This window comes from Girardinichthys multiradiatus, chromosome 3 (assembly GCF_021462225.1).
Source record: "Girardinichthys multiradiatus isolate DD_20200921_A chromosome 3, DD_fGirMul_XY1, whole genome shotgun sequence".
Lineage (NCBI taxonomy): Eukaryota > Metazoa > Chordata > Actinopteri > Cyprinodontiformes > Goodeidae > Girardinichthys > Girardinichthys multiradiatus.
Window position 1 is genome coordinate 45,955,712 of NC_061796.1, and position 9,974 is coordinate 45,965,685.

Consider the following 9,974-nt stretch of genomic DNA (forward strand, 5'->3'; position numbering starts at 1 on the left):
TGACTAGTGGGAGCCTGTCTCTCCAGAGTGAAGCATTTTCTAAGATGATTTGTCTTTCAGGGGTTGAATCCAAAAATGATCCAATTTATCTGTGCCTCTGGTCTTTTCTTTGGAAACTGGTTTATGAAGCTTTGATTAGAGTTTAATGTTTGCATTCTTTTGTCCAGCCGTTTTGTCATTGAGAACACCAACATACGAGTTTCCAGTGTTATTTCAAACATTTCCTCCAGCAAACATGTTTTGAGGTGCCCAACAGTATGTTGGTCCTTTTCATTGTGAAGTTTATGGTTTTTCAACATTCCCCAAATGTGGACAGGTCAGGACTGCAGGCAGACCTGTCGACTTGTGGTACCCTCCTCTTCCTCAGCCATGCCTTTGGAATGTGGTTTTCCATCATCATGGTGAACAATACATGGACGTGTCTAGACAAGGTCCTGAAGGCAGCAGATATGGCTCTAAAACCTCTGCTGGACTTTTCCACTTTATTGCTGTCATCACAGAAGTGAAAATGAGCTTTGCTAAAAGAACTGATACAATCCCATACCATCACAGACCCACAGAAAATACTGATCCATGTTCTCACTGTGTGATGGTCCGTCCCAAACACCCCAGAGCCCAGACAAGGTAAAGCCAACTCTAGACAAAGTTTTGCCTCTTAGAGGATAACATGAAGTTTAAGGAGTTTTAAAGTTTTCGACAGAAGCTTTCTTGATGAGCTCTGTCAGAGAACGGTTCGTTCAACACATTAAACTGACGTGTCACGTTTTCACACTAAGCTGCCAGGTCCCTTCTTCATGTTTGTTATCCCTGCAGTTTCCCATTAAAGTCTGGGCAAGACTCAACAAGTGTTTCTAGTTGACTGCTTCCAAGGTAAATCTCGTCTGTTGAGCCTCATTGTCGATGTCACATTCAGAACCAGATAGACCGAGTCTGGTCTAACCTGAAAACGCATAATAGGTATAATTACAGTCCTTCATGAAAGTATTTTGTTTTGAACTTCTTAACATAAGGTCACATTAGCCACAAATTTCAATGTATTTTATTTTGATTTAATGTGGATTTACCACGATGGTCCAGTTTTTAGCTCCATGCATCTTCACCAGCAACTCTGACCAGCTTCCCTGCCCCTGCTGAAGAAAACATTCCCACAGCCTAATGCTACCACCACCGTGTTCACCATGAAGCTGATGTCTGTAGGGTAATATAGAGTGTTAGGTTTTGCCATACTTAGCATTCTGCATGTAGGGCAAACTATTTAATACCAGGAGCCTCATGGTCCTCTTGACTGCTTCTTTGATTAATGCACTCCTTGCCCAGCCTGTGAGTTTTGGTGGACCTCCATGTCTTGGTAGGTCTTGAGTTAGTCTATTTTGTCTCCATGTTCTGATGATGGATTGAACAGAGCTCTGTGAGATGTTTAAAGGTTGGGATGTTGTTTTAGAACCTAACCCTACTTTAGACATCTCCACATGGTTCTCCCAGACCTACTGGGTTCCTTGGTTTTAATAATACTCAACATTTAATGCACAGGGTAACTAAGAAGCATTCAGCCACTTCACTTTTTCTCAAACTAAGCTTTTCCTTTTGCTCCTCAGGAGCCACTTTTATGATTTAATGCTGATTTAATGGAGAGAAAGCAATACAAACAACTCCAGTCATTTCAATTAATAATTTAAATTTTTTTATGTATTTAGCGACTCATTCACATCTGAATTATAAATTGTGGAAATCATAACCACGTTTATTTTTCAAACTCTTTGTTTAAACTCTCAACCATGCCAAATTTTCAGTGGTGAGTAAAGTAAGTAAAGTTGGTGTATTTAATGGGTGTCAAAGGTGAATTTCTGTAGTGATTAAGTGGATTATCGCCTTCAACAGTCTCTCGGTCCATTGTGTTTGAATTTTATTGTGTTTCCTCGTGATGAGCTAAGTGAGGATGCCCAGTGTCACATCATCACACAAACGTTAGGTATACAGGTAGTCATGACATGACCTACAACATCACATCATTTCTGCTTCCGCAGGGTTTGGGAGGTAAAGGAGAAGCCAGATGATGCTAATCAAACACACTTGGTTATTGATCCTCCACGTGAGAGTCTCTATAAAAGCAGATTTGTTTGACAGTGTGTTGCTTCAGAGCACACAGGTGTGTGTTAACCAAATACCAAGATAGAAAGACATCAGCATTGACTTTAGAGAAGCTGCTGTTTTTGCCCATCAGCCTGGGAGGGGTGATAAGACCAATTACACACAATCTGAATGCCAGCATTCTGCAGAGAAAACAATTATTCACAAGTGGAAAACATTTAAGCGGCCACTTTTTCCATATTAACCAAAATACTTCTGGATGAAGATGTTTGACGTGTAATAAAAACCACATGCAGCACATCAGCACCTTCATATAAACTGTGACAGGGTGATGGAGGGATGATGATTTGGGCTTACTATGAGTTTTTTTAAACCATCCATCCAGTATGATCAAAAAGAGCAACATAGTAAAACTTTACGAATGCTAGGACATCCGGGTTTCCTCCAAAGATCTAATTAGCTTCAGTCACCTTCAACAGAACAAAACGGCCTTAAGGAGGCAGAACACTGATATCCATCCATGTTATCCATCCGTTCCCACGCAGAAAAGAAATAAGCCTAAACTATTCATGAGCAATATTAACTCCTGCTCAGTGCCGTGTCTCACTGCTCATACAGGTAATTCAGCTTTCTTAAACCTCACTAATGGGGATTACATTTACATAAAAACACAGACATACCTGTGGCGGGGCTTTGAGCCGCTGCTTGTGGATGTATTGTGAAACAGGGATTTGATGTGAATCAACAGGTACGTTCAAAAGCACCTGCTGTAATTTTAGTCAGAGCTGAAAATTTCATCTGCACACAAAAAGCGCAGGTGGTTCTGTCAGGTTCCCAGATTTACAGCCTGGTTTTATTATATTCCCACGATGCATTTGAGCTCAGTGGAGCTGGTGGACTCATATTAGACAAGTTTAAACGTCACCGAGATGTGATGGTGTCATCGCTGTTTTCTGTTAGAAAGGATGACTCGCTGCGAGTCAACCGTTGAATGTATTCTGAAAAAAATATAGAAATTAAAGAAATTAAAAAATATTAAACTGAAAGTTTTTATGGGTCGTTTGTTTTCTACACAAAGCAGAGTCTAATTAGCAAAGATGACAGCATATACTCCAAGCAGCAGGCAGCGGATAAATTATCTTTACTCAATCACAGAATATATTCAAGCTGCTTAATGGTCTGTGATAATATTTGGATTTAATTAAATTTCATATTATTATTTAAACCTGTTTCCTCCAACGTTGCTTCACATTACTTAACAGTTTAGAGACTTCACAAGAAAAGACTAGAAGTTAGTGCCAAATAGCATCTATGTTTGCATGTTTGCAGGAGGAATTGTTCACAGCATCTAATATAGATATTAAAGAGCCGAAACACCAACATTGAGCCATGTTTAGTCTGGAGAGATAAATTACTATTATTTTATCAGACTAAAGAGATCAGGTACATGACAAGACAAAAACCACGAGGCAGCAGCAAAAATGCATGAGTGCTGGATGCATAAAAGAATATATTTACCGCCATCTAGTGGTAAAGGATGTAACAACATCTAAAACATGTAAAAATAAATATAAAGTAAACGATAATAAAGAAAACCAAAATAAAATCACACTGAGATCTAGGAATAGGTATCAGAAAGAGTGAATAAATAAAAAATTGCAAGTCATTATTAAATCTTATCCACACAAGCAATGATGACTCCATGTAGAAGAAACTGTAATCCTTAAAAAATAAAAATAAAAATAAAACAAATAAGGATATCTTATAGCAGACATATTTAGGCCATATTTCAGATCCACTGTAACCTGGAAATTAAAGACCTGGCATGTTTCTGTTTTGTTGTTTGTTCTTTTTGGAGATTTTAGAACACTAATCATCTTAAAAAGAATAAAAAATAGAACATGTGCAAGAAAACACTGTCCAAGGATATTTTATAAAACTATTTTGTACTACTTTTGGTTAAAAAAAGGATTATGTTGGCTTTTTAAAATATTTTCTTCTAACTCATTTAAAAATCATTTTAGCATTTATTGGATATTTTGGTGGGTTTTTTAAAGCATCTGTAATTTGTTATTTTTCATCAAAGCTAATACAGGTTAAACTCTACTAGTACTTTATTTCTTCTGCTTCTTGTATTAGTTTTGTCAGGCTTAGACCAGCATCCTTTAGAACGTGAGTCCTAATGGTGGTTAAAGACAGAATATCTTCTAGGATTTAGAGACACTTTTTGATTCCTTTTAATTACTACTTTTGCATTTAATGAAGTGCTTATGGTACATTTACATTTAGATAATAGATGTAATCCAAATGAAGTTTAATAAAGCAGGAGTTTCTAGATGGAGCAGTAATAAGCAGCCTTCTGAAGAAATGACACTGTTGTTTGACGGGGACTGGCTAGCTTTGTGAGTGATGGCCACCCTTGACCCCCCTCTGGCTTCGCCCTGATTTTACCCGGTTAATTAGCTTTAAGCTCCAGGACTGGTCATGGGACCTTCTTTAAACAATTGCTGCTGGATCTCAATATCTGTGACATCCTGCAGAAACACAACAGAGTCAGTTTAAATAGTGAGAACATATTTTGTACAGAGTTAATTTATTTATAAGTTAATAGTACAAAACATTTTATGGAACACAACTTTAACAGTTGCTGTTTTGTTGAATTTGTGAGTTTGATTCATACTTTATCTTTCTCTCTGCAGCACAAAGCCTTGATGCCCAGAACTGAAAGGCTGATGGAGACACAGAGCTGGAGGACGGACATGACGATCATGGTGATGTCTACGCCTCTCAGAAGCCTCTGAGTCAAAAGACAAAGACTGAATGAAAGAGTCAATCTGCATAACAGGCTGCAGTAATCTGGCTACATGTGTTTGAACACCCTTAAGTGAATATTTTTGATCCAGCTTCAGTATTCAGTTTTCTTTAGTTTAAACCTGGCACCATTTAGACAGTATTTGACTAACCTGAAATAGAGTCCAGCTGTGCTCAGATGATTCTCCTGACATTTGATTATTGTCACAGTTTGCAAAGAGGCTACAAAGGATCAAATGATCTCCTTTTACAAACAGATCTTACAGGTGAAGAATACAAAGTACATTTCACAGCCGTCAATGTACCACAGCACAGTGAAGACAGGAATCCATAATCGGAAAAAGAAAAACAAGACAACAGTGGCAAAAAATTTATTTTTCTCATAACTGCTAAAAAGCAGATGAAAACAGGTCAGGGAGACTGCTGTGAGACCAGAAGGTGGAAGTGGAGGAGGTGCAGGAATTCATACAACCATTACTAGTTGTGTTCTACATGTAAAAATAATCCCTTGTGTTTTCTGTATGTCTGAACTAGGAAGTAGACTTGCCAGAAGGAAACATTTTCTTCCAAACAATTCACCCAGACCCAGCTTAAATCTCCCAGAATCTCATGGGAGGATGTATCAGGTTCTGACAAACCCAACTTGGAACTTTTGGGCCACACTTCCAAAACGTATGTTTGGCACAGCAGCTCTGAGCATCACAAGACAAACACCATGCTTAAACACAGTGGTGGCAGCATTATGATCTGGGGTTACTTTTCTTCAGTTTTAACCGGATTTTTACTGTTATTCAGATAAATCGTACGTTTGTCAATGTAAATATAGAAAAAGGTTGATTTTAATGTGGCCTGTTTTTTTTTTTTACACAAAGTGTACTTTTACTGACACCAACTCTGTCATCTGAACTGAAATCAATCAGTGCAAAACTCACCAGCTGATAACTCATAAACAGATCTAAAATTCATTCATGTTTCCTTTATAAATCATTATTTTTTATGTTTTTAGATACAATCACAAACAGATCTGCTCCTAAAATGACAAGGATATCACATTGCTTAATATTACAACAGTATGATTTTTAAAGACGGACCAAAACTAGATTTGTTGTTAAAATTTATTGGCCGTCATTTTTTTTATTTCTTTTCACAAACTCTATCTAGAACCATGACTGGTAGATTCAGATGGGTCCAGATTCTATTTAAATTTCAGAAACTGAAAATTTATTTTATCCTAAATTAAGAATTTTGGAGGAGCATGTAGTGCTCCTGAAGAGAGTTTATTGTCTATGACTAGTAAAAGAAAGATTTGCCTGTTCATGGCTATTATGGTTATTATATTTTGATCCTTGAGTTTTTATTCTTGTCAGACCTCGTTATTTGGTTCAGTTTTCCTTCAGCAGCTGTAATCTTGCCCCCATAGTTCACTTTGTGTCCTTTTTATGTAAAGTTTGATATCTTGGATCCAGAAATTGTACCCAGTCTGAAACCATTTCAGCTGTTTGGGTTAGAATAAATGTATCTGGAAAAAATTTGGGTCACCTTTTCACATCAGTGAAAAGGTGACCCAGTGCCAGCTGGACCTTGAGACCTTCAGACTCAGTCAAGCTTTGATCTCTAAGTTTAGATGTCAGATTTATACATAAAGAAATTCGATTTCTAACAAATCAATTGAAAACATTTTCTACCTTAGTCATACCATATATATTTATGTATTTTAATACGGTGGATGGTAATGTGTTCTTTTAACAATCTTCACTCAGGCCCAGCACAGCAGAATTTTGTTAAACAGAATTTAAACATAAAAAAAAGATAGATGTGCCACTACCTGAGCTAAATTAGCCAAGAATATGCAGTTTTTGGAGTTCCTGTCCTCCAGGATCCCACACATCCCAATGACTGTAAAACTGGCCAAATGTAGAGCATACAGCACAACGGCAACAATGGAGAAGATGGACCCAGCTATGTTGACAAGGACAGAAAAGCCCATCTGAAAGAACAAATCTGATTATTATGTCCAACAGCGACCTCTACAGTTAGAAAACAGTACTGTTCTTTACTGACCAGGCAGCGGAACGGAAACCAGTCTGCAAAAAGTGACATGACTCCGGCTGCAATGAACTGAAAGGAAAACAACAGCAAAGAGCTCAGCCATATTTTTAGATTTAAAAATAATCAGTAAAACAAAATTACTGTCACTCATTTATTGTTTAATTAAAGCAAATCAATTTAAGCACAAGTACGCTTTAATGGTATCATGCACCTTTGGAGGCTTCATACATTTTTTAAATTTCTTTGATTAATTTGAACTAAATAGTTTTATTCTGTTTTTATCTTTTGTTTTTACTTACAAGAACTCCCAGCCAGTAAGGATAGGTCTCTACACGTTCTGGTCCGAGTCCAAGGTTGAACACGCCAACCATGATTTGCACGGTCTGTGAAACGTTTAAAATAAGTTCATCATATTGTGTTACTGTTAAAAAAATATAACCATTAAATGCCTTAAATTCCTCTCACCCCGAGAGCTCCGACCACACTGCTCCACATCATCCCCGTGTTCCCTGACCAGCACGACAGGCTGGAGAAAAGTGACTTGAGGATTTGGCCCCATGGTGGTAACTTGCTCTGATTGTCTGTTGCCACAGCGATGACAGTCACTCCCTTCTCTGTAACCACTGAGATGGACATCTTTAAAACCTGAGACATGGGAAGAAAATTTGGATTTTAAAAGATAGATATTAAAAGCAACATTTTTTCCCCAGAAGTCACTGGATCAGTCTGTGTGGTCCACTGTGCCAGTTCTCCATGTGAAGTGTGAACTATGACAGCATATCAATGTCAAAGTGATGGTCACTCACTGGCCACTTTATTAGGTATGCCTTCATAATACCAGGTTGGACCCTATTTTGCCTTCAGAACTGTCTTAATTCTTCATGACATAAATTGAAAAGGTGTCAGAAACATTCCTCAGGGATTTTGTTCCATATTGACATGATAGCATCACAGTTAATGCAGACTGGACCACTATATAACCCTGATGGGACTCTCCTGGCTCACCAAATCCCAAACGTTTTCTATCAGATCAGGATCTGGTGACTGTGGAGGTCAGTGGAGGACAGGGAACTCATTCTGACATGGTATCCATCAAATAATTGCTTCACTGTGTTAATGAAGGGATGGACATGATCTCAGTTAATACTAAGAGGCTAAAAGTGTGCCACTGATATGGATGAATCCTTGCTTCCATGTTGTTTAAACCAAATTCTGATCCTGCCATCTGAATGTTGCATCTGGAATCAAGGCCCATTAAACCAGGATGTTTCCAGTCTCTACTGTTTTCTATTATCTTGAACGTGTCCACTCATTCTCCTTCTGCCTCTTGTGTCAACAACGATGAATGAATAATTTCACATTTCTGAACATTCTCTGTAAACGTGAGTGATGGTTGCGCAGGAAAATCCTAGTAGATCAGCAGTTTCTGAATTACTCAGACCAACCTGTCTGGCACCAGCAGACGAACCACTGTCAGTCACATTAGTCCTATTTTTTCTGCATTCTGATGCTCAGTTTGAACTTCAGCAAGTCGTCTTCTACACGTACAGATGGCTTCAGTTGCTGCCATATGATTGGCTGATGTCAACAAGCAGCTAAACGTGTATACCTAATAAAGTGGCCATTGAGTGTAGATGGATCAAATGCTAATGTCCTTCTCAGCCTCCATTCATTGCACCTATTAGAGTTTGTTAAGCATTTGTGAAGGTGTTACTGAGGTAGAGCATTCAGATAATTCACAAACTGGATTTGCCAGATGTTCTTATGATTCATCTTAATAAATTATAAAAGGGTCCACAGAGAGCTTTCACAAAACATAACGAATGAAAGTCTAAAATGTTGCTTCAGACAAAACATAAAAACACAGAATGCAACAGTAAATAAACAAAAATATATCTTTTAAACATTCTACCTATTTTTCCTCCCTTGTTCTATGAAGTTGATAAAACACGATACCATGTTGCTTATTTCAGGGCTCACAATCAAACTTCTAGGAAGTAACAATAATTGTTTTTATAAAAGCATTATTAATGTTGCGAACGTACCTGGTGAACAGCTTCAATCTCAGTCCAACAGTTTGCTTTGTCAACATCTGGCCCAGGTAGCAGAAACAAAACTCAAACTTCCTGTCACTTTTACTTCAAAATAAAAGCACACATAACTACCAGTGACAGAATTTCCTGTAATTTTACTTGTATGGGCAAAACAGCATAACGGGTGACCCTTAAATGATATTTGACTGGAGTTTTCAGAACTTTGTTCAAACATTTGAGTGTAGGAATCGTCAGTGGGAAATGAATTGGTTTTATCCTGTGCAGACTTTAAAAGCTCTGAACCTGAACGCATGCAGCAGATCTGCTGTTAATAGGTTGATGCTCCTAAATCCCTAACATTCTTCTGAATGTGTGCTTGTAAAGGAGTTTGGTATTTGCAGAGGAGAGTGAGTCAGTGCAGGAATGTCCTGAAGTCAGGAAAGTAAACAATGATATCGTATCAAATCCAAATATGAAGCCTTTGTTGTTCAGTAAGGCTGAAAGATCTCAGTCATTGACCTCAGTTCTGGGCCAGAGCTCCAAAATATGCTTCTTTGGCTGCTTCTGCCAAATGAAAAACATTTGGTCCTTAAAAACATTGAATATTGGCTTTTTAATTTCACCTACAGCTCTTTATTCTTTACTTAGAATGATTTATCATAACAGGGTACACCATCTATCTCAAAATCTGCAGGAGTAAATCCTTTTAACATATTTTATCAAAAACAAAAGATCCTTTCTCCATCAGCATGTTGTGTTTGATTAAACAAAATGGTTTTGTGCAGAAACTTCAGCAACTTTTCCTCCAACAGAATCTGCTGCAGAATTACAGATTACATTAATACCTTATTTACATGAAACAGTTTTGGAAATGAATAGAATATGAAATTCACTATAGAAAAAAGTAATTGCAAAAGGTGCAATTATTACTTCTCTTGAACTTTGGTCAGGACTGCTACACAAAACATATTTTAATTCAGTAACTCTATTGAG

General features: G+C 37.6%; 1 protein-coding gene across 1 annotated transcript; it reads right to left on the bottom strand.

Annotated features, from left to right (window-relative positions):
• Positions 1–4,309: 4,309 nt before the first annotated feature.
• On the bottom strand, positions 4,310–9,058 carry LOC124866205 (membrane-spanning 4-domains subfamily A member 4D-like). Its single transcript, XM_047361897.1, has 7 exons — positions 8,994–9,058; positions 7,414–7,593; positions 7,248–7,331; positions 6,961–7,017; positions 6,725–6,886; positions 4,769–4,885; positions 4,310–4,622 (listed from the first exon to the last, which is right to left on the bottom strand). Exons 2-7 carry the CDS (start codon positions 7,582–7,584, stop codon positions 4,554–4,556), a joined length of 660 nt encoding a protein of 219 aa, XP_047217853.1. The 5' UTR covers positions 7,585–7,593; positions 8,994–9,058; the 3' UTR covers positions 4,310–4,553.
• Between the last annotated feature and the right edge of the window lie 916 nt (positions 9,059–9,974).

Bases quoted from the DNA above. Each gene is read 5' to 3' on its own strand.
- LOC124866205 (XM_047361897.1), bottom strand. From the start codon at position 7,584: ATGTCCATCTCAGTGGTTACAGAGAAGGGAGTGACTGTCATCGCTGTG. The intron at 6,887-6,960 runs GTCAGTAAAGAA...TTGTTCTTTCAG, and splicing joins GGTTTCCGTTCCGCTGCCTG to ATGGGCTTTTCTGTCCTTGT. The intron at 4,886-6,724 runs GTAGTGGCACAT...CTTTTGACTCAG, and splicing joins TCTTGGCTAATTTAGCTCAG to AGGCTTCTGAGAGGCGTAGA.